The 25,506-nt window shown below is 40.6% G+C and overlaps 1 protein-coding gene across 7 annotated transcripts; it reads left to right on the top strand.

The window, feature by feature from the left end:
* Positions 1–1,911: 1,911 nt before the first annotated feature.
* On the top strand, positions 1,912–17,521 carry LOC146267758 (uncharacterized). Of its 7 annotated transcripts, none has more exons than XM_084709846.1 (14): positions 1,912–2,323; positions 4,807–4,856; positions 5,534–5,625; positions 6,404–6,796; positions 7,566–7,686; positions 7,798–8,105; positions 8,231–8,438; positions 8,537–8,653; positions 8,763–8,890; positions 9,006–9,090; positions 15,922–16,034; positions 16,144–16,331; positions 16,448–16,666; positions 16,834–17,521. In XM_084709846.1, the coding sequence occupies exons 3-14, from the start codon at positions 5,603–5,605 to the stop codon at positions 17,238–17,240; spliced, it is 2,310 nt and encodes a 769-aa protein (XP_084565972.1). In that variant the 5' UTR covers positions 1,912–2,323; positions 4,807–4,856; positions 5,534–5,602; the 3' UTR covers positions 17,241–17,521. The 7 variants fall into 7 exon arrangements, with proteins under 7 accessions (XP_084565972.1, XP_084565968.1, XP_084565973.1 ...); XM_084709842.1 differs by having other exon boundaries at positions 5,491–5,625; XM_084709847.1 differs by lacking the exon at positions 4,807–4,856.
* Positions 17,522–25,506: the final 7,985 nt, after the last annotated feature.

Below are 25,506 nucleotides of genomic sequence, written 5' to 3'. Positions count from 1 at the left end.
TAAGGAGAGCCTTGCCACTCCCTATTAAGCCCCATTGTACCGAATTTGGTTGCAGTTCCACCAGAGTTCCACTGGGAGTGATCGCGAGCGAGTGCATGTTGAATGGGAGTCTATGGAGCTAAACGGCTAAATTTGTCTCTTTTGCCTGATTGTCGTTGAGAAATCTCCGATTTAATTGTAGTTTTTGCATGTTCAACATGGATTATAGGTCGAAAGTTGAATGAACGAGTACTTATGTCCTTTTGATTTCTTACAGGGTGAGTCGTTGTTGCCTATAACACGCTAGCATTCTGCTAATGAATGCTGATTGGTTAGTGACCAGAGCAACCAGAGCTCTTGCTTGATGGCATCCGAAGCGGAATCAGAATGTCAGAACATTAGCAACATTAGCAACAACATTAGCAAGCCAAAACTCTTTCTAACATGTGTATTGACAGGAAGAGCCTAACCTGTCAGCTGTGTTGTCGATGCCCTGAGAGAAAAAAGTAAGTGACCAGAGCTTGCCGTAAAGCAGTAGCTCTGGTCGTACGATGTGTATGACGTCAATTACATTTTCAAAAGCTTTTTAGAAAAGAAAGGCGACTTTTAAAAAATCTAACAGCCAGCAGTGTGTATTTTTTTTGCCTTCCCTTTCAAATTCGGAATTCAAATTACTAGACAAAAAATTATATCCTGAGAAAAGTGGATTTTGAGGGGTATAGCTCCATAGACCTCCATTCATACTGCACTCGCTCGTTAGCGCCCTCACATGGAACTTCAACCAGTTCAGAACCCGGAAGTTTCCCGAGAGTGGCAGTTCTCTCCATATTAGACATTCTCTGCCTGTGCTTTGTTGTGATGCGGAGTGCCTCCAATATGGCGACTTCCGGTCTGATGACGCACCGTGAAAACCCTCTATTTCCTTTATTTTTAAACCATTAAAAAAATAGCTTTCAATGGACTCGAACGGGATGATATTAACTTTGCGGATAATCCCTGGTAGATAACTTGTCATCTGCATAATTGTAAGATAGAGTGTGAGAAGTACAGAGGGTAAGCACAATAAGTACACCAACCTTTCCAATAAACAAATGTTGTTGCCTTATAATTATTACTATTAGTGACTTTTGTAGAGGCATAAGTATTACAAGTAGCTATATCTGCCTTCTTTATCAAAATGGTACAGCCCTAGACATGGAGAGACAACCCATTTGCGTGAGTACTTTTACTTTTAATACTTAAAGTAAATTTAAAAGTAATTACTTTTTACTTTTACTTAAGTAAGATTGTTGATGTAGTACTTTTATTTTATTTTCCTTGGTACTTGTACTTTTACTTAAGTACTAAACTTCAGTACTTCTTCCACCACTGACAACAGCTAAGCATGAATGACCAGATCAAGATCTGTGGGTCAGATGGTTGAGCGGTTAGGGAATCGGGCTATTATTAATCAGAAAGTCATTCAGCAAGGCACTTCACCCTATACTTCTACCTCAGGGGAATGTTCCTGTACTTACCCAACGTCGCTCTAGATAAGAGCGTCTGCTAAATGTTGGAGTTTGGGGTGACTAATGAAAAAACCGTGAGAAAAGCACATGTTTTAGTAATGTGTGTAGTTATAAGTTTAAGACTGGAAGGGCAGTAGAACAGAATCTGTGTAACTTTACAAAAAAAAGTGCTGTGATTTAATTTCTGCTAACGAGTGAATGTTAACAAGAATATCACTCCAGTTAAGTAGAGGATTCGTTTTTCACAGTAACAGTAATGGGTTCTGTCATTCAGAGATGGTGTATTTGTATTGTGTGCATTTTTTCAAAGTTCATTATGAGTCAAACAGTTAAAGAAAGAGAAAAGAAAAAAGATAAAGGATGAATGTAGCAATAGTGTTTGTTTCCACACGGACCTGTTTTTTGTGTGACACCGTCAGTGAGAATGATATGAGATTGTATGTGAGACACGTGCGAGTACGTTAATAAATCATAGTAGTTTTGTTGTCACCTGTATGAGAACAGGAACAAAATAAAACACAGGGGAATGAGTTACAATCGCGTTGGTTTGTATTAGCTGTCCTTGGATCCTTCACGTTGCCGAGTTCGACAGTTCCATGCGACCAGACTGAATTAGCTAGAGCTCCAGCGACGAGTGAAAACATGGGAAGATTTAAGGTGAAGTCATTTAAATTGGTGTCGTTTACCGGCAAGCTAGAGTGAAGAGAAACCACTGTGTTGCTCTCAAAAACGACAGATACTGTGTAGTAATTTGCATGGACAAGGACGTTGTTTGGCTAGCCCATTTGTTTTGATACTTGGCCGTTTTTTTCCTATGGACTGAGCCTGGACAATACGTGAGTATGTTGAGGAGCTTGAGGAGTATGTTACTTATTGTTTGGACTGAATCCATTTTAGTTTAAAACAACTTTTGGGTGAGAGAATACTGATCTGTGACATTTAGTGTTTATAACTTTTAGTGACTGCTGTTAATGTCATTCAAGGCAATGTTACCAAAGCTTGGGTTAATGCATCGATCCAAAATAAGTTATTTAGAAGCGGTGAATAAATAGCCTGGTCCTAACCAGACCCTCGTACATTTCATTTGTACAGAGGGTCTGGGATCGCTCCATTGACAAACGTTAACTTCCTTGAAGGCGGGTCCTCTGTTTAAGTTTAAAACTATTTGTTCTGCCCAGAGCCACTCTGATTTGCCATAACCAATTGCAAGCGTTCGCCTCAGCCAACTCCTTCACCACTACTGTAACGGAGCTAGCTGCCGTAGCTGGAAAATCAAACTTTTCCCTAACCCCGTGGGGAGGAAGGCCACAACATCATGGCCACCAACAAATTCAGCAAGGAATGTTCTTGCTCCGGCTTTACCTATGGATATTCGGCAGCGTTGCCACAACCGCAGAATAGTTTCGCTCGCCTCTTTCTCCGCCGCCATTACTATCTACTCAAATTAGTGCACGACATCAACGTCATCGTTCTCAGCCACTCCCTCTGTTTGCTGATTGGACCTACAAAAAAAATGTTTCTGGAAACTGACTTCAGAGCCGAGCTCCCAGACCCAGTACAGAAGCAAAATCCAAATTGAGCGGAAGTACGTTTGAGGGCAGAACCAGGCTAGTGAATAAAAGGCGTTAAATGAAAATTTATTTAGATCAATAGAATAAATCATTTCTGAGCGCTCAGGTTTAGTACGTTGGCCAACAATAGTGGTAACAAGCTTAAACAACGACCATGAAAAGTTAACCCATGGGTGATTTTGAGTACAATTCGATGCACTTTTATTTTCCCCAATTTATTTAGTGTATTACATCACCACTAATGTGAAACTTAACTATTGCTTGCGCTGTGAAATTCTTGATTTTCTCTGGAGTAGGGGCCGTCTCATCCTCTGCTAGTAAAGTATATTCGGTCAGGGATATACAGGGTGAGGTGCACACATAGACACTTACGCTTGTGTTATATTCTTTAGGTCATCATTTCAACATTTCCATATCCTAAAGCCTAAACTATTATATGATTTTCCTGAAGGCAGAATAGGCTTGCTTGACACTAGTTGATCAGGGGGTTATGGACCCAGCTCTTTTGATCTTCAGCCTTTCAGGGAAGACTTAGTTACCCCTACTAAACAGACGTAGGTTCCCTTTGCTACAATTACTTCACACTAGGTGAAAACGCGTGCAATGCATGTCAGCGAATGTTCTCAATAGTATGTTTCAAGTAGGCTACAGCCGAACCCTCGTTCTGTTTTGATCAATAGTAGGCCTAGTTGAAAAGCATGTCTTCTTGTCTGATCAATACGCAACTGTGAGGTGCGCGAATGGACGGTGGCCACTACTGCTGCGAGGGCCAGCCCGACGCGCACGAATACACCTGTACAAATCCAAATGAAATTTTCACTCAAAATGCTGAAAAAAGTTTGATTCACGAATTCCAACGCAGCCTCCATTGGTATTCTTAACCTGGAATGATAATATATAGTGCAGTGTTTCCTCTGTGGCTAAATTTATGCCGCCATGGTATCAGAAATCAGGCTGTACAAAATGTTAGGCTGTCTATCAGCAGTGATTGTTAAGAGTGCATGTCGGAGAATTGCACGGACACGTGCTTCACACCGCAGTTGAGAGCGTGTGAACCTTGAGAACTGTAAAGGCCGATTTATACTTCTGAGTTTTTACGCACACGAGGAACGCCCCCTCCGTCAAAAAATGGGCTCTGCGTGTCCACGTAGAGCCCTCGCAGAGCTGTGCGTGCGCCTTCTGATTTTCCTGACTGTCCGTCTGTCCGTGCGTCTTTTTACGGATACCCCTTGGCTATGATTGGTCCGTATTAAGAACCGTTTGCGTCAGGGGTGGGGGCGGGGTTGCCGTGACCAACAAGAGAACAGAATCCTTTGACCGTCATTGTTGTACGTTTTTACAACTCTTATTTCAGCTAAACAGTACATGTAAATTAGCATCTGAATTAAAATGTGATGAGAAATGGGCAGTGTAATTGCTGAAAATGTGCTTATTTTATTGATGAAATGGTTCATTTGTTCATCTGCTCCGACCTTTCGATAACCTAGCTAGCATCGCAGTGCAGCGTCATCTACTGTTCTGGCGGTGAATTGTTTTCAACACGCAGAGCCAACGGAGTAGTATAAATTTAACCAGTCCGTCCGACTCCGTGCGTGCGTCTGTCCGTTAACGGAGACGCAGAAGTATAAATCGAACTTTAGTCGTATAACTTATGTTGTCAGTTCATTTAAGCCTATAAGTCTATAGTTCTTGCAAATTTAAATCAAGTTAACTGGTGATTTTCGTTGTTTGTATTCTTCCCCTGCTAGCTAAACTGCACATGTCTGTTGATTCGATAGCGATTGCTGCCCTCTCTCAGGTTTGTATTTTAGGTGCGTTATTATGCAGAAGTAGTTTTAATGAACAAAGAGTGAGTTTATTTTTAGTATTTGGTACAGAATCCTTAGCCTAACATCAAGATCAAATAAAGCAAGCAGTGTACATGCTTCAGAGTGGCCTACCTTAATCAATAGGCTGGGCTACTGACCATTTACAATAAGTTGTTATGTCAATTATAAATTGGCAGCACTTATGCCATTTAGAACATACTTTGAGTGTAAGGTGTCTTTAAGTAACCTAACTATTGCTTTAGGGGAAATGGGACGAAAATGTGCTATATTACATTAGCTATTAGATTACATTAACCATTAATGGTTAATGTAATGGGGGGGGAGTGCAAAACACCTGGGAATAAATACATTGATTAGAAAAAACAAGACAACAAATTATATATATATATATATATATATATATATATAATTTTTTTGATATATATATTGATTAGAAAAAAATAAGACAAAAAATAAAATATATATAATTTTTTTTATGTATGTATATGTATGTGTGTATGTATATATGTGTATATATATATATATATATATATATATATATTTTATATATATACACACACATACACCTACACACACATACATATAAACACTTTTTTTTTTAAGCACCGAAGACCCATTTTGACCCAGAAAAAACCCTGTCATGTAGTGATCTTGACCTTCTGACCTGAACTTCTACCTGCTTACCTGAAGAACCATTCACTACTCTACTTTCACTATGGCCGAACAATCTGAGAAGAGGTGAGACTGATGTTATTACAGCAAAATTGTCTCATGTTATGGATGTTTCCTTCTGCATTTTGAGCTTAAGAGTTTCTTATTTTACTGTTATGAATGTATTTTTAGGGCTGTGAAACGATAAAACATTTAAATCAAATTAATAACAGGTTTCTGTGGATTAATCATGATTTATTACATATTACCGATTTTCTGAATTTGTCATTAGTGTGCGTCTTTGATTTTGCGGTACCTTGAGGCTCGAATCACCCGTTGCCTCTTGAAAACTTTGGTGAACCCCTCGTCCTCAACAATATAAATTGGTCTACAGTTTTTTGCAATACATATGGCAACAGTGCTAGTCACCTTGTCACAGGCAGACTTAGTGAGGGCCCTACGCTGTTCAGTGAGGGTGGTTTAGCGCATTCTACTTAAACTCCCCTCGCCGACCAACGCATGCTTCGCGTTGAGGTGGTATAGGTTACTTTAGGCTGGTATTACTTCGGTGAAACTATAACATTCAGTCATTTAGCATTCAGTCATTTAGCAGACGCTCTTATCCAGAGCGATAACGTCTTCCTGCAGAGTGTGCATATCACTTTGGTTTTATTGGATGTTGCATCTTAGTTTTTTGCACAAACTTCTCATCCTCAGTTGCAGATTTGGTGGAATTTTGGGTATATTACGTTAAATGCGTTTAACAAAAATTACGAATTAATCCTGTAATTTAATTATAACGCGCTAACGCGTTATTTTTCACAGCCCTATTTTTTTTTGTACCTTTTTTGTGTTTATCTTGAAGGTCTATTAATCGCAGACTAGTGTACTGTCTGCTGTGCCAAAAGCCACAGAACAGGTTGTCGCAACACCTTGCCAGGGTCTGTATGAAAAACAGCACACCACAAGAAAGAGCGTCTGAGGTGCAGAAGGCCAGGGATTCCACCAAGAATTGGATCCAGAGCAGGAATTGGGATTACAACCGTATCTGTGAGATGCTGCCCCACCTGGAATGTCGTTCAGCCCTGGTGAATGAGCTTCTTGGGATGGAGTACTTCATCAGAAACATGCCCCCTGAGACCATGGCCGTAGACTCTGCAGGTGACGGAACCTCAACAACTGCCACAAGGTGTGTTGGCACCTTTCCCCCCACCTCTTCTGATCTGGATGAGAGGATAGGAGACCCTTCCTGGCAAAGGTACATATCATACATTGCATACATGTGTAACGGGTATGTAACGGATGTGGTCTTGCAAGCTCTGTCAGAGGTATCTGGCCAATGTTCACTCCCACAGGGAGTCAAACCTGCCACGTCTCGATTCCAAACCGCAACCACTACCAGCTACGCCAAAGAAAAGCTAACTCTTTGTTGACGTGGATGGCTTGTTACATTAGCCTGGTCCTAACCAGACTCGTACATTTCATTTGTACAGAGAGTCTGGCCTCGCTCCAATGACAAGCGTTGACTTGCTTGTAGGCGGGTACTCTGTTGAAGTTTAAAACTATTGGATCTGCCCAGAGCCACTCTGATCTGCCATAACCGATCGCTAGCGTTTGCCTTAGCCAATTCCTTCACCACTATTGTAACAGAGCTAGCTGCCGTAGCTGGAAAATCAAACTGTTCCTGAACCCCGTGGGGAGGAAGGCCAACTACAACACAAACTAGCGCACAACATCAACGTCATAGTTCTCAGCCACTCTCTCTGTTTGTGGATTGGCCGGTTAAAAATTAACCTGCTAAATCTGACTTGCGTACTGAACGGCCAGACCGAGTACAGAAGCAAAATCAAAATTGAGTGGAAGTACGTAGGACGGCAGAGCCAGGCTATTGTTACATACCTGAGGAGCGAGTTTTACGGTTCTAACTCCGTTACACATGTTATGTTGAAGTAAAATTTATGATGTGTATTACAACTTTTTTTCAATTCTATCATTATTTAATTCTTCCCCTCTTCTTTTTTCCCCAGTGTGCGTGGGAATATGCTAAAGGCGGGTCTATATTCAAAGTTTCCTGATGATGCCAGTCTCATTTCGGACTTCAAAAGATACCTCACTTATAGTCTCAGCATTACCAACTGTCAACAGGAGGTAAGATCTCTTTCCACATACATTTTCAGCCAGAACACCACATTTCAACAATGTCTACTTTCTTCTTATGATGTTAATGCTAACATTTATTTCTCATCGTCTCTCTCAAAGGTTGACAATGTGTCACGCTTCCTGCGCTATTTGCAGCCCAGGGGGGATGAGCCAAATCTGGACTTCCTCAAGAAGAGAAAAGAGACAAGGGATTACTTGACAAAACTACGACTGGCAGACATGAGCGCATCCTCCATTCTGAACTACATCCAGAGCATGATACGGTTCGTAGTCTTCCTGAAGATAAAGCTGGATCCAGGAAAGGAAGGCGCTGAGCTCCCCTCCATGTGCCAAGCATACAAGGAGCTGCTGCAGACACTGAAGAAGCCAGTTGCCAAGGCTCGTTTACATGAAGCGGTCACCATAAAGTAAGTACCATTCATTCACTATTATCTTATTACCACTAAAGTCTTTGTTGTTTACTACTGCAATCCTGAGTGTGGTGTGTTTAATAACCTGTCTCCTGTTTTCTCTATTTTCTTGTTTAATGTAGAAACAATCGATTAACCGATGGCATGCGCAGTGTTGCAGATTGCCAGGAAATTTTGAACGTCGCAAAGGAAGACTTCCTTAACATCTTCAAGAAGTTAAAGGATGAATCCCATATCTTTGACAGTGAAAAGACAACATTCCGCTATTACTGTGAAGCAGTCATGGTGTTTCGTCACTTTCAGCTCCCAGGAGCTGTGGAGGGCATGACTGTAAGTGCATCTAGTTTAACAGCTTGAAGGAGTTTGTACCCTGAATACGCTGTAATGGTTATTTAGAAATACTTTAAAATATTTTCAATGTGTTCCAGGTGAAAGAGTGGAAGAGTAGAAAGCATGTTGGTGGAAGGGCTGTGATTTGCATCCGGCACCACAGAATAAAAACACAACATATTGTCACACTTGCCTTGTCACTGGAGGAGGAAGCTGTAAGTTCTTTAGCTGCCAAATATGTTTTACCACTGTTTGAGTATGATACAAACAATATATTACTCACAATGTTTTGCAGTCAAGTAATTGTCTTTATTGTTCCCACAGTGGTTACAGTCGTACTACGATAACATTCGCCCTGGATACCTCAAGGATAGTTGCCACAAGTTTTTCATTTCATCCAATGGCAAACCTGTTCACAGGGTCACAAACGACATCACTCGACTCCATGAAAGGTATGTTCCTACCTACATCCATGTGCTGATGAGTAAATGTTACCACTTTCTTGTATTTCACCCTATTTCCAAACACATCACAATCAACGTTTCATGTCAAATGTTCTTACTGCAGCTACAATCTCCAACCTGTCAGTAGTATTGAGGTCCGAAGGGCTGCCGAGACACAAGCATCAGCAACATTTATGGAGAACCAAAAGGTATGGAATACCGTTTGATTCAAAATGTAATATATTAATGGGTAAATACATAAATAAATATGGCTATAAATTGTGAAAAAAAGTTGGCAATAAATATATATATATATAGCATCATATAAAAAAATTATAATACTAGTGCTGCCGAACGCATATTTTTATCTATTCTAAAAGTCCCTTGACTTTTATTTGTCCCATTTTTTTTTTTTCTCGTTTTAATGCTCTTATCAACATGGAAAAGTGGATCGGATTGCTTAGTGCAATTATTTATGTATTTTTTAAATTGAAAACAACATTGCAATTGCCTGGCTTTGACCAGGGGGCGGAGAATTTGCATCAGCTGTGTGCTTGGACATCAAGTGGTATTTCAGACTGGACGTGCTGCGATTATAGCTCAGTTCACAACAACAAAACAAACATCACTTTGGTCTTGTCAATGGAACCATTTGGCAACTTTTTAAAAGTAAACTCCATTCAGAATCTTATCGGCATCCATTTCGACATCTTGCGCTTGCCATCCACTCAAAACGTAACGTTAGCCTACTACTCTTTAGCTGGCTCGCAAGCCCAAACAAGTGTGTGTGTGGCGTGCCTGTTGTTTTGTGTCTGGTCTAGCTAGATCCGGTGTGGTGTTGTAGTTTTTCAAACGTCAGTAGGTGTTGCAACAGCATGTGAAAAAAACTACAGTTTGCTAGGCCCAAAATAATGCGAATCTTGCAATAAAAACTATTTTGCTGTTAAAATGGGTTTGTGTTAACACCGTTGATAACGCGTTTAACTGACAGCACTAATAAATGCATGTACTTTTTTCAGAATTACATTTTTCTAAATAAATTTATTTATTTAATGGGACTTTTATTTCCTATTCCCACATTTATTTCAGTGTTGTATTTATTTCCAATCCTACATGCAAATGAGGGTCGTGGTTTGGAGAAAAACAAGCTGTAGTGCAGATGTTGGTATTTGTGGTGTCAGATGGCATGCTGGCCTTATATGTTCTAATTGATCAGCATGGCTTGTCAGGGGACCTCATTTTGGCACACACTGAAGATTTTGTAGAGGTACTTAGGTAGATAAGTGCTCTACAGAACATAGACATCAATGACCAAGTCTTAAATTGTTTGACACTTATTGAGGACCGTGTTTGTTTGCAAGATGTCCAGGATGTAACCTTTAGCCAGAGATGGGAATTGAGTTAGAGACTTGAACTCGAGTCACACTTAAGTTGCATTATCATTGACTTGCGACTTGACTCTACGAATTGCGACTTCAGACTTCACTCGGACTCTAGATGTTAAGACTTGTGGACAATACGATTCATTAGAAAATACATAGGCCTACAGAAATCCTCAAATTCCTAGGATTCCGAACCCTAACCCAACGGTTTATTTGTCATAGCTCGACGACGAGTATGATGTAGCCTACCACCTGAAAACCGTAAATTGGCCTACTTTGCTCATGCTAACGGTTGAAAAATGAATATGCCTATTATAAGAATCACATCCAAATCGAATGACATTATTTTCTCCCAAAACAACAAAATCGTTCTGTTGCACCGTTTGAGGCAGATTCAGGCACCAGACTTTGAGGCAGTGATCAGCGCGTTCTGATGATTTGCATGTTAAACAAACAATATTTTTAAATTTGTAGTACATTGTAAGAGATGATACATAATAACCAGACATTTTATTTTATTTTCGGTAACAACAGGACTGGTGACACAAGACTTATTATTAGTGATAGCTTATTTTATAGCGGCTGAATCTGGAATGTCCAGCAGCTACATTGAGTCAGATCGGGAAAATGTTTGTACATTTATGTTTGTCTAGTTGTCAATCTCCCTTCTTAAGTATGTATTTCTTTCAAATGATCTTCTAAAATAGTGAGTTAAAACATCACACAAAAGGGTTTGATGAAAAAATGTTTCAAATTACGATTAGACAATTTTCCTAAGTGTTTAGTCGAGTCTTGGTCGACCAATTAGTCTTATTCGGGGACAGCCCTAATCACATTACATTTACAGATACAGTAGGAATTTCATTTGGATTATTTAGTGCTGTCAGTTTAACGCGTTATTAACGGCGTTAACGCAAACCCAAATTAACGGCGTCAATTATTGTATCGCGCGATTAACGCTCTTTTTGGCCTAGCAAACTTTGTAGTTTTTTTCACATGCTGTTGCAACAACTACCGACGTTAGAAAAACTACAACACCACACCGGATCTAGCTAGACCGGAAACAAAACAACAGGCACGCCAAACACTCGTTTGGCTTGCAAGCTGGCTAAAGAGTAGTAGCAGAGCCCGTTTACGGATATTAGACATTCTTTGGTAGTAGGCTAACGTTACGTTGAGTGGATGACGAGCGCGAGATGCCGAAATGGATGCCAATAAGATTTTGAATGGAAAGTTTGCTTTTAAAAAGTTGCCAAATGGTTCTATTGACAAGACCAGTGATCTGTGTGTTTTGTCGTTGTAAACTGAGCTATCATCGAAGCACGTCCAGTCTGAAATACCACTTGATGGCCAAGCACACAGCTGATGCGAATTCTCTGCCCCCTCGTCAAAGCCAGGCGATTGCAATGTTGTTTTCAAGAAAAAAAATATTTGCACAAAGCAATCCGAACCACTTTTCTATGTTGATAAGAGCATTAAAATTTGAAAAAAGATTGGGACAAAAAGAAATCAGGGACATTTAGAATAGATAAAAATGTGCGATTGTGATTAATCGCGAGTTAACTATGACATTAATGCGATTAATCGCGATTAAATATTTTAATCGTTTGACAGCACTAGGATTATTATTTCATAGACTACACAACTCTAGTACAGCTCACTTTGGTGAAGATTTGTTGGCTACAGCAGTGCCCAAATATTAGCTAATTGTTTAGAATATTAGTATTTGCTGCTAAAAATGTAGCTGACATTGCACTTATTATATTCTTCAGCTACACCTACATAATCAATTGTTTTGTGTTGTTTTGTATTTTCATTGATTGAGGGAAAATATAAGCTATCATAACTCAAACTTATGATATTAGTATACGGTGCAAGTTGTAAGAAAGTTGTGACCTTCATTTAGAGGATGTTTTGAGCATGTTGTATTGCACAATGGTATTTTACCTGTACATGATATCTAAGGATCTTAGCTCTAGCTGTAAAATGTTATACTGTTAATGAACCAGGCCAGTTGGCTAAACACTTACTCATATTTGCAACAATGGCCCGGGTGAAATTAGGATCCATTCTATGGTTTGCTGCAGTGTAATGTCATTATGGTTGAGACTTGTGACTTGACTCAGACTCGTGGTCAGAGACTCCATACTTGACTTGGACTTAATAAAAGGACTTGTGAACATCTCTGCCTCCAACACAGGTGCAGGGCGCCCTATACAAAACAACATTTGATTCGATTAATTTGTATAGTAAAGAAAAAGGATGGGCATGCATGTGTTTTGGCCCCTACTCCGCTTCCACTACTGTGGAATAAACTGCCAATTTCATCCCCCACCACCGAGACATTCAAGTCTTTTCTTAAAACATGTATTTATTCTTTGGCTTTTGAGTCAGTTTAGGGTCACTTGTGCTTATTGTAATTGTGTTGTTGGTTTGCTGTTCCTACTTATTGTTGTTTTTCCTTATCTGATGACTGGTTGGCATTGGCTGTTTTTAAATGTGCTCTATAAATAAACTGACTTGACTTGTGTGTTTCTTAGAAACAAAATACAAATCTATGCATTTTAGACACCTAACAAAGTTACCTGGATGCTCAATCACATCAATTCCACACCTTCAGTATTGTGTTGTTGGTAGAATATTACCACTTGTATACTATTCCTTTGCCTCAGTCAGGTGCAGATTAATGTACAGGCTTGACTAGTTTGCAGCCTAGGGGCCCCACGTGTGCAGGGGGCCCTGGATTGGCTGGTGTTGCAAACAAAATAAAAACCCTAATTGGCCCATGAATTTTTTTTAAAATTTCTTTATTAATAAAGAGCAGCCTAGGGCCCCCTGACCACCTTAATATGCCCCTGGTCTCAGTGTCCACATTTAAGCAGGGCTGCCAACTCTCACGCATTGGCTGTGAGACACATGCATTTAAACCATTTCACACGCTCTCATGCCACACCTTGTATATCTCACGCTGAAAAGGCAACGCCAACCAAGTAGCCCGTCTAACGTTGTAAACTGTAACGGACGAGGCGCAGGTTCACGGAGTGAGTGAAGCAACATAGACGTCAAAGCTCGCCTCGGGGGGTGGGGGAGGGGGGGGGGGATTGTGGTTGGCCCCACAAAAAAAAAAAAAAAAAAATCTAATTCCAAGGTTTTTGGATATGTTGGCAGCCCTGTTTAAGCGTATTGTGTTTATATAGTCTGGGTTAAGTGACCCAAGTATTCCTTTGTAATGTAGTGTCATAAGGGGCTGTGATGTCTTTGTTAATATGGCTATTGCCTCAAGAAGCCCAAATATGTGACAAGTACACTTTGGTATCATCTACATTGTGCCCAGGGTAACCAGTTATTTTAGATCAAACCAAACCAAATAATAATAAAATGACGTGGCGGGCCACATTTGGGAGCTTAAATGGTGTTTTTTAAAAGTCTGCATTGACCAACCTGCATCTCTCACAATGCATTTCGATTAGGCTATGTTACGGCAAAGTGACGACATACGGCCTCTAGATATCAGTGTTCAATGCAAGGTTCCATTTTTAACTGTGGGTGAAGGCAAGCATGGTTTGAATGACAACACTCCAATGCAGCCGGTTATGCAAACGTACCCCATGCACATTTTCAGCCAAGGTCCTTGGGCATTCAACCCAAGTTGGTATCGCTCTCGAACTTGGTTAGAGTACTCAGCCAAGCTAGATGCATGTTTCTGCTTCCCCTGTCGACAATTTGGAGCCAGAAATGATAGACATCACCGTCACAAGACAATGTTTTACCAATTGGAAAACGGCAATGTTTATTTTATATAAAGCTCAAAAAGCTTTTTTGCAGTCTCTAGTGAAGGGCAAAAAAAATCACTTGCATGCTAGCATTAACTGTGGAAGTCCCTATCTAGCATCACATCAAACACAGAATACGTCCTAGGTTTGGGATAATCCCTGAATGTTTACAATACCTGGCTCCGCGCCTGATTAACACTCGGATTGATAAACAAAAAAAAGTGTATCAATATAAAAAATAATACAGTCCTTTTCCATAATCATGAAACCCCCCAGAAATGTTCACTGCACCCCCAGTCAAAACAGACTGCATCCGGCCCTGGATGAAATGCAGTTTCAAGAGAGATTGGAAAGTGAATAAATGTTTGTGCTTCAAGGAGAAAAAACGGTATGTGTTTTGTGTTAAATGAGGCGATGTTGATTGTTAAAGAGTACAATGTCCGTTGGCATTTTGACCCCAAACACAGAGATGAATATTCGTCATCTGTAACGGGTGTAAGAGACCTGGGGCACGTTCTCCGTACGTCGCTAATACAGTTAGCTGGATTTTATTGTTGACGATTTGTCATTATCTTGGAATGTTCGGTTCTTCGAAGCTCATCCTGGACTTGCTGTCATAGCAACAGGTCCGTAAGCTTAAACCTGCTTGGGAGCAGGTTTATTTTATGTAAACATGATTAGATTGAGGCTTTATAAGCAGAGGTGATACAGGAAGTCTGTCACAGCCATGTCTTGCCCGTTTTCAGTACAGGAACTTGTTGCGGAAGGTGCAAGAATAATTAGCATAATTTAACATGAAACTGAATTAATTGCTCATTGCATGATAGATAGCCTAGATCCTTAAGACCAGCGTGATATGCTACTAGCCTATACTTAAAGAGAAAGTATATTGTTTTTTTGTTGTTGTGAGGGTGTCATTTACATCATAAATTTGTTGAAACCACTTTATATGACATTAAAGATGATAAACAAATAATGAAAAAATTACGACAGTACATTTAATTTGGTCTGCTACTTTTTGCCAGCCCTCTTTATTGGATTTTGCAGACTTTTAGGTGTTCCCTGGTGTTCTGATTACATTTTCAAATTGAGTAACATTCGAGCAAGCTGTTGCGGAAAAAAACAGGGTCCTCTATTTGGCCACGGTGAGCAGCCATAGACTTATGTGAGCAGCCAATAGCAGCTTTGCTGATCAATGTTTCTACTATCGATACATACCCGCTTTTAGACCAACGCATAACTCAATCCAGCTATAGTAATCATAACAACATGGGTGTTATATAGAACCGAATTAGCCAGATCATGATTAGCAAGATGAGTCTTGGATGTGTCATTTGATCTTGGATGTAATAGAGACTTACGGAGAACGGGCCCCTGGTCTTGGTCCGCCAGGGCCATCATTCGCTGCCATTGGGAGTTGAACCTGCCACCTCTGGACTGCCAAGCGCAACCACTATTAGCTACGCCAAAGAAAAGCTAGCTCTTTGTTGACACGGGTGCCTTATTACATACCTGAGGAGTGAGATGATATGTAACCAGGGCAACCATAATGCTGATGTGGCCCTCGGTGAAAATGAATTTAGCACCCCTGTTCTAATCTGGGAGCAAGATTAGCATGCATTGACGAGCAGTGGATTAACGATAATACTTTTTTACGTTTTTGCTCTAATGAGACTTCAATGGTCATCAATGTCTACGTTCTGTTCATTTTGAAATGAGTCCATGTATTTATTTATGTAAATTGATTCAGGTATATATCTATATGATGCTATATTTATATATTTATTGACATATTTTTTTTTCCACTGTTTATTTCCTAACCATATTTATTTATGCATTTACTTACCTATTTATGTACTTTGGAATCACACGTTCCATAAAAAAGGAAGGTGTGTTACATCACATGGCCCATAACAGTTTTCTGGCCAACCAGCATTATCGAATGCAATTGCCAAAGCTTATATTGGCCAGAGCTCTAATGCTGGAATCCTTGATTGAGTAAGCATCTTCATTTTACACAATACAACACGTTAATGAAATCTCACAATTGTTTACCAAGTTGTCCTCATTTGTACTTTTTTAATCTTATTTTCCTTAAACTTTAAAGCAATTCAGAAACCTGCTCTCCACCAAGTAAGGACGACCAGCCTTCCGAGCCGGCAGAAAATGACTTTTCTACCTTCATCACCACATTCCCAGTTTCCACAGAAGGCCAGCCACCAGGCAAAAGGAAGAGGGTTGCTGCAGGGTTCCCAGAATCCTCCCAGTATCTAGAGAGACAGGAACATCTGCTGTGTAAGTACTCCAATCCATAACATTGATTATCAAATCAATACATTACTTACACATGGCAATTTATATAGTGTGATAAATGACTAACATGACTGAGGTTATTAAATTATTTTTTGCAGCAAAATACATCCATCAGAAACCATCAGCCAGGAAATTGGATAGGCAGATTAAGAAGCAGGGGTGGACAGCCAACCATCCAACTCCAGAAGAGATCCGACAGGCGTGGAAACCAGCCTCCAAACTGTCCATTGAGGGTGATGCTCACACCTACAAGAAAACAATTCAGCAGAATTGGAAAGGCCTGGTCATCCAAGACTTTGGTGGAGAGAAAGGGCTAAGTAGGAAAACCTTTCATTTTTCTTGTAAGGGGATAAATATGAACACTTAAAATCATTTGATCACGTTGGGTTCCACCCATAAGAAAAACATTGGAATGTTTGCCAACATGGGATGTCTATTTGGTTCTTTTCATCTAATTCAAAATCTCATGGTGTCTTTATTACAGGAGTGGTTACAACCAAGCCTTTTGCCAAAGGTGCAATTGTCTGTGATTACCATGGAATCATCACCACAGCTGCTGAGGGGAGAGAAATGATGAGCCGCAACTCAGAAGAAGACATGCGTGGCCTGTTTTTCTTCAGAGCTGGGCAGACGGAACTCTGCATTGATGGCCACAGTCCATGTGAGTGTCACGGAGCAGAAACTTTTGGAAGAAGGATCAAGCATTCTTCAAAAAAGAGCAACTTGAAGCCACTTCACTGCATCTTAAACACAGGAGAAGGTGAAAAGCAAGCCATCCTCTTCAAGGCTGTGAAGGACATTGACACAAACACTGAACTTTCTTTCGACCACGGTGCCAAGAGGAAGTTCTTCCGAGGAGAGGGCCTGGACCTGAAATGGCTGGATGAGTAGAATACTCATGTGGATGAGAGGACTTAACATCTTGTTGTTACAACATCAACAGGCCCAGTGTGTATCCCAGTACTGGGGTACCTGCTGGGACTAACAATACATGTACACTTATGTAAATGATTTTTTGTACTCTTAGTTTATGAAAGAAATATATGCTCTGCATAAATCCTTTTGGCAAATTCAATTTAAAAGGTCACTTTTACACTTATGTTAATAGTTGGCCTGATTTTGTATTCTTTTTTTGTATGATATTGTGAATAAATCCTTTGGAAAAAAAACTATTTTAAATGACCTCAGGGTGAGTATGTGAGTAAGTGAACTTACAACGGAGGCCTTCGTCCCTCCCTTCAGAACCCCGTTCACCCATCTCTTAGCACCAACTGACCCATGCTCAGCTGCTGTTCACAAGGAAGCCTTCTCCACTTTGGCCTTAAGTTAGTTGTTTAGATATTTTTGACGTAGGTTGGCTCCTCAAAATCACTCAGAGTTCAATTTGGCTTCAACTGGCCTCAGAATACCTCCTACTGGGCCTACTTGTGACGTATATTTGCTACTACCCGGTTCCACCCGGACCTGTGCCCTAAGCTTCCGTGCTCACCGTGGCGTCACTCCTACTCGCGTCAACAGTTACAGTTTGTGCACCAATACATTTATTTGGGATACAGTTGCAGGGCATTCTGCGTGAGACTCATGCAGGTCAACCATTTCTCACACAACACCTTGTATTTCTCAAGTATTTCCCAAATAATTCTCACACTGAGAAGGGATGTCCCGCTATATACAATTACATGTAATGTATATGAAAAGTACAGATATGTATTAGTAAAACCACGTAATACTGCAGAGAGAAGTTAGCAAGAGGCCCCAGAGGGATTGTTTGTAGTGTCTCTATAAATCATGAAAGGAGCCAGCGTCAACACAAATATACGTCACCACTAGGCCCAGTAGGAGGTATTCTGACGCCAGTTGTAGCCAAATTAAACTCTGAGTGAATTTGAGGAAAGAAGGCCAGGACAAACCAAGGTGTAGTTGGTAAACCTGAATAAAGTTCTGGAATGGAAATCCCCAAACTATGCAACATCAGCATAACGTAAATGTACTTTTCATTTCTAGAATAAGATTCAATGGGAAAACGAGGGCATATAATTTCACGATCAACAATATAACCAATGGTGATTTCGGGAATGTCTTTGGAAGAGAGAATTTGGAATTTGGAGTTCTGTCCTGTTGCTTTGATCTGTAGTTAAAGCTTTTATCTTCCTGTTTGAAACTGCTACAAACTCCACGTTATTTCATCTGAAGAGACATAAGTCAAGAACTTTAAGATAAAAATTTAATAAGATTAAGAATATAAGTTAAAACACACACGTCCCTCAAAATACACTATTGCATAGCTCCGTAAAATTGCATGTAAAAAGTTAGAATATTGCACTTAAGCTTGTATGTACAGCAACATTTAGGGTGTCTAAGGCTCTGGGATGAAAAACGTTTTTTAATCTGTTTGTCCGTGTTTTTATTGTTCTGTGTTGTCTGCCCGAAGGCAGCAGTTCAAACAGAGTATGTCCCGGGCAGGTTTGATGAGTCCTGTGAAATGTTTTTTGCTTTTTTTGAAGCAGTGGGAACTGTACAGTTCTTCAAGAGATGGGAGAGGGTGGCTGAGTCTTAGGCATTAGGCCTCAGTAGACACCAACGGGTATAGAGTAGAACGAGAACGTAGCTTTCTTTGTTTTTTTTTGTAGCCTATCAGATTATTATCTATGAGACCTGTCAGTTTTTGCAGTGTTGTAAAGGCTTTGGAATGACAGAATCCAATCTAAAATTGGAACTCGTAAAACAAATGCCTCTACGCTCAATTGGATAGACCTACAACCAATCAGAGCAACGTTATATGTTGTTTGTTGAAAACAAATTCAACCCAAGGGCTCTTTCGTGAAGTTGTTGATTACGTTACTGTTGATCATTTGTCCATCATCGTATACAGCCTGCCCTGGCAATTTCATTGGTCCGCCCAGATCCTGGTTTTATATAGTCAATCCCAATACGAGACCCTCCAGACCCAACTTCCGGACCAAATTTTTTTGTGGGCGGGGAGAAGTTGGGCTGGCAGCCAGGCTGTAGACCAATTATTTGTTTGTAAACATTCGGGATGCGCGCACGATGTAGCTGCAGAAAACCGGGAAAGGATATCATTTTAAATGGCAAAAGGACCACACGGATAACACAAATAGTTAGATTTAAAAAGACCTAAAAGGTCGAGGAGGACAGCCTTTAAGAGAGAAAGCGATTACCCATTGATAGTCGCATCAGAATTTTGATCCGGGTCATGAAAGTCTTGAAATTTGAGTGAGAATGTCGCCCGGTACAGACCGCATAGTCGAGCGGCAACCAGGCCTTCACGTCATGTGACAAATGTCACAAAGTTGATCATTTACAGTTTTACAGTCAATTCTACATCTAAAAAGTCGAGCAGGGCAGCTTTCAAGAGATATGGGAATTCTGCTTTTAGCAGAGATTACTTTTAGATTATTTTTCTGATTTGTTTAAACTGGCAATCTGAGTGAGACTGCATCCCCGTTACACTGTTTTGACGTTAGCCTCAGTCAGACTCGCTCACTGGCAGTGTGCACAATCTTGTATTTCACTTGATGAAGACAGTGTTTTGTCCGTCTCTTCATAAACGGAGTGACTAAGTTCAGTTGAGTTCTGGATTTTAATAAGTATGCTCCCGGATCAGCTGCTGCAAACGGGTCTCCACCCCCCTTGGTGTACTCCTGGAAGAGTAACCCGGTGGGGATGAGACAAATGACAAGTTGGAGCAGGCACCATTTGGAGGTGCAGCAGCTCCTCCACCGGCCCCTGACTCTCCGTTTGAACCCTCCACCGTGTTGTTCGGTGGCGGGGCTGTTCTGCAGTGTGTCGCATGGCTCCATGTTGGACGACCCTCCACTTTCACAGCTGTGTGAGTCACCAAGATAAACAGCTATGGACTGCTCCATCTCAGTGAGAGGCAGTCCTCCATTTGTGCACTTTCACGTACACGTAGTCTCTAATGCACAACCCTGGCTGCTCTAGTTAGGGCGTAACAAAAGTTTAACATTGTATCATCCATTTGGTGGATATCCATCTGTGTCAATGATAGTGGGAGAGACAGGCAATCTCATTGGTCTCCCTACAACTATCTTGTGTGGGGAAAGTCCATTTCTCCTCTGGGGAGTGGACCTCATGGCCATAAGAGCTAGTGGAAGTGCATCAGGCCACTTCAGGCCTGTCTCCACATATCTTGGCTAGTTTGTTTTTCAAAGTTCCATGTTGCCTCTCCACTGCCCCCGCAGACTGTGGGTGGTAGGGACAGTGGAAATGATGGTTGATCTGGAGTGCTTATCAAAGTTCCTGAACAATTTGACCTGTGAAATGTGAACCTCTATCACTGGACAGTCTTGTGAGGATCCCATATCTACAGATCACATCTCTAATAATAAAATCTTGGCTACTGTGGTAGCATCAACTTTCCGACATGGGTAGGCTTCTACCCATTTAGAGAACATGACAACAATTACAAGTACACACTCAAAATTACAACACTTGTTCATCTGCATAAAATCAATTTGTAAATTAATAAAAGGACCACTTGGTGGTGGGTGGGTCTTTTCTCTTTGGTTCCTTTCCGGGATTATGCTACTGGTAAATATGACACTGAGCACAATGTTGCTCAGCCTTTGTGGAAAAACCAGGTGCAAAACCAATCTGCATTTACTATTGAGACATTTTTTCTGCTATTGTTAGTATGAGCCTCACACTTAACAATAGTTGGCTTTCTCGGTAGTAGTATTAAATTATCAAATCATCTTTCCATTCTTAATTGCTCCACCTGAGGAGTTAATGAAACCTCTTTCTGGCCATATGGCACCAAAATTGTGAGTAACTCCAAATCCATACCTCGAGTCAGTGTGAATATTTACGACCTTGCCTTCTGACAAACAACATGCCCTCGTCAAAACAAAACTCTTCCTGCTGTGCAGACAGTTTACCAGATTCGAATGTCTCACTGTCTGTGCAGACCGCTTATCCGGAGTTTAGAGAGCCATCCCATGCTCAGGACAAAGATCCATCTACGTACAACACAAGGTCAGCATTATCCCTAAGTTTGTCACAATATATCAGGTCTGGGTGTTAGCACTTTATCGACAACCATCTCACAGTCATGTGGTTCACCATCATCAGGGGTGGGCAACAATGAAACTGGGTTCAATGTGGGGCATCTATGGAATGTAATGTTACTTTGAGTCAACAATTACAGTTCATACTTTGTAGCTCTAGTGGCTAACAGGTGTTGAGTTTTGGTGTTTAACAGAAAAACACTTACTGCATGAGGAACCATCACTGCCAAGGGCGACCCCAGCACTATATCTGAAGTTGCTTCCACACATGTTGCCGCAGTACAGACTGCTCGTAAGCACGGGGGGGGGGGAAACCTGCTGCCACAGTATCTAAAGAAGAAACTCACATAGGCGATAGGCCTCTTAAGATTACCATGCTGCTGGGTCAGTACACCCTGGTGTATTCTGGCAGACTGAGAGCTGGCGCTTTGGCCAAGGCCTGCTTGAGAGATACAAATGAGTTATCGGCTTCAGTTTTCCACAACAAATGAGTATCAGTCTCCTTCCTTTAATCAAGGAGAGGTCTAGCCAACACAGCATAATCAGGGATCTACTGACGACAATACCCGACTGAACCTAGAGTTGTTTTGGTGTTCTAGGCTTTGGTATCCATCGGATGGCCTCCACTCTATCAGGCGTCAATAGACGCTCTGTACCTTTGAGTGTATGGCCCAGATACTTGACCTCCTAAGACCATAACTGCAGTTTTGCCTTTGAGGCCTTGTGGCCCTTCTCAACCAGTGCCTGTAGCGCAACAATAGTGTCCTGTTGGCAGGAGGCAAGATTCTTAGAACATATCAAAAAGGTCATAAATATACTGCACCAGAGTAGAGCCGGCTGCTAAGGTGACATCCTGGAGGACCTCTCGTAAGGCTTGACTAAACAACGTAGGTGATTCAGTGTACTGCGGAAGAACTGAAAATGTATAGTAGACCTGGCGAAACGTGAATGCAAACCGATACAGGCTCTCTTCTGCAATGGGAACAGAGAAGAACAAGCAACCAATAGTCATTCACAGAGCTAGAAAGTAACAGGGATACTTGCTAAGTATCGTAACAGAGTTAGGTACAACAGGATGTATAACACAGGCATTACCAGCTTATAAAACCATAATAAACTTCCAAGTATTTTATTAGCCTCAAAGCATCAAATTGACCTTAAGTCTACCTATGACTCCTTGTTTCAACAAAGCATCAATAACTGGGACAATACCTTTCCCTACTTCTCTATTACTAGCATACTGAGGTACGGTTCTCAAGAGTCGTACTACAAACAATGATAACAACTGGGGTAGCATTCTTAATGCGCCCAATATGATTAGTGTGAACCACAGGAGCTCAGGCCCAGCTTCTAGCAAGGGCACATAAGCGGTCGCTAAAATATCTGCATTCCACTGCTGGGGGATGTGTATGGAATTGCTAGACCAAGTGTTCTTTATCCTAAGGAAAAGACAAGAAAATCAGTAGTGCATATCATTTCGGGTCAGTATGCACAACAAATTCCTTTCCAACAGATTTATTTGACACCCCATAGTTGAAAGAAATACATCATAATTCAAAGATCCATCTATCCACCCATAAGAGCTAACCCTAGAAACTAGAAAATACCACTACCATCTCATTGATTTCGGGTACTGTCTACAGTTGAACTGGCTGACCCAGTAGCTCTGTATCTCACTTGAAAAAAAAGAAGCTCTTTGCGTCCCCTCTTCTTGATCATTATTATTATGATTGTGGTTGTTTACTGTCTGAGTGTCCTTGAGCAGGCCACAGCAAGCTCTTCGTTCTGAAGAAAACGGAAGGGGTTGAGTACAGTAGTATGGAGTACGTGACTGAAGGATACTGACTGTACTATACTGTGCCTGGACAATCACTTTCCCTGTGGCGTATTTGCAACATGCATTTGTCTAGTATGAGAACATACTAACTAGTATCCAATGACTAGTTCTCTTGATTAGTGAATAATGTAAGCACACAGGAAATCTAAATTTCTTCCACACACTCCATACTACACCAGAAACGTCAGGGAGGACTGCCTACTGTAGATACGAGCCTGATGAAGATAGCCAGAATCTCAGATTTCTTTAACCGAGCCTGTTTCATTCGTCATTTGCTTGAGAAAGCGACCTCCGTTAGCCAGGCTAGTTTTGCCCGATCACTTGGTCAGGCTATTTAAGTGTATCGGGGTCAAGTGACTTTTGTGCATAGACAAGTGAAACATAAATGTATTTGTCCGAAGGCCAAGAGCCTCAAAAAGTTAATATCAAGCCCTGCAATCCAGTGGCCATAGATATATGATGACCTGATCGACACTCCAAGTGTAATAGACCGGGGAGAAGTTTGTCTTTTGCAACCGACATGCGCAGTTGAGCCTGCTTGACAGTTGTGTGATGTAGGGTGATAATTGGTCTATATGATTTCTAATAAACGCTGTCAAATTACTTACAGGAAACACAGTGAGGCAGTTGAACCACATTTTGATCCAAACATCATTTATCGTACAGATGAGTTTCAAATGATGATAGGCAATAATGATGATGATGATGGTAAAACCCAAATGTTACAACTTTTGACAACTACCCATCTATCACATCACAAAGTGTATTTTAATCATATGTCCTTATAAATACACATTTAGAAACATGACTGTAAATACATTTTACAAATCCATAACTTTCGCCCGAACGGTAGTGTTGTGGAAGCTACAACAAAAAAGTGACATCTTTGCATTCACAAGGGAAGCTTAAACAACACTGTATCGCAATATAGCTATGAACAATACTTTATGTATTAAATTCTGAATGTGTTATCGGTTTATATCTAAACTTAATAATAATATCTCACCAAAACAGATTTATTTAGAGTATAATTTTGATTTTAATGGGCTAATGCATGTGGACACTGGATCAAGGATATGAATAACATCTTAACAGGGCAATTTAACTGCATGTTCTTACCATAACTTCAATGCAACATGTTATTAAACAGTGATTGCTATTCAGTGCAGTGAATAAACACTGTGCAATATCCCCATCTTGTGGACAAAAATAGATCACACATGCAGTTCTGGTGATAACCTTTGAACACAATCCTTTTGTTTGTAAAATGGTATTCTCCATCATAATTATGTCCCTGCCTGTCCAGCCATTGTTTTATGGTTGAGTTTTAATTCATAGTTTTTCCAGTTTGTGTTTAAATTGTAGTTGTCTTGCTTATCCTATGCTTTCCAAACATGTCTTACCTGTACATGCATCAATTTTCAGTTTTCCTGTATTGATTTTGTTACATTTTCATAATGTATTGATTATCTTACTATTTTGATAATGAACAATGTTTTTGTATTTAAAGTCACTTGTGTTTGTGGCTGCTTTCAATGTTTGGACAATATAATTTGCTGGAGTCCAATATCAAGATAGAGCCTTTTAATGTGTCCCTGACAAACAAGAGGTGAATATGAGTTGTATGTGCTGGTTTTAAAATGTAATACCATTTCATGTATTTTAATTTATTTTGTGTCCATAGGAGGATTGGTTTTCACCACTGTTCAACCATTTAGTCTGATTTTTAGCTGAGTTCCAGTTCAGGTCTTTTATTGTCAGATGCACAGTTCAATCAGGGGAGACCTGGGATTGAAATATGTTTATTACAGAATGATAAATGTACTACAGTGTTTGGAGCTTAGACCCCGGGGAATTATAGATCAACAGGCGCCTGCCCAACATCTGAAGAAGAATCCCCCACGGAGTCCTGACACTGGTGGCGACAGCCGACGACCAACGAGTCGAAGAGCAGACGAGGAACCAGGTGGCGACGGGGAGGTGGAGGGTCGCGCACTTGATAGCATGGACAAACTATACAGGGAGAGACTCGTATTTAAAAGGCACGGCATCATTTGACAGCATTAATTGATAGACGGGAGCGCAACTCAAACTGAACCCAAATGAAAGCCCGACATAGGGACAGATGAAGTAGAGCGCTCTTAGCGGGAGGAGTGAGTACTCTGAACATAGATGACATTTATGATAAGAAAATTAAATAACAACTCCTAAATATACAAAATAATATACTATACAGTATACTAAACCTGTAATTATACACATATTAACCAAA

Source organism: Hypomesus nipponensis, chromosome 11, assembly GCF_054491055.1.
Source record: "Hypomesus nipponensis isolate SF chromosome 11, ASM5449105v1, whole genome shotgun sequence".
NCBI lineage: Eukaryota > Metazoa > Chordata > Actinopteri > Osmeriformes > Osmeridae > Hypomesus > Hypomesus nipponensis.
This window is presented reverse-complemented; position numbering and strand designations above follow the sequence as displayed.

What these genes read in the sequence shown, in the direction of transcription:
- LOC146267758 (XM_084709847.1), top strand. Translation starts at nt 5,603, where the DNA reads ATGGCCGAACAATCTGAGAAGAG. An exon ending in GGAGACCCTTCCTGGCAAAG is followed by an intron (nt 6,797 to 7,565) that starts GTACATATCATA and finishes TTTTTTCCCCAG; the next exon opens with TGTGCGTGGGAATATGCTAA. An exon ending in ATCACTCGACTCCATGAAAG is followed by an intron (nt 8,891 to 9,005) that starts GTATGTTCCTAC and finishes TTCTTACTGCAG; the next exon opens with CTACAATCTCCAACCTGTCA.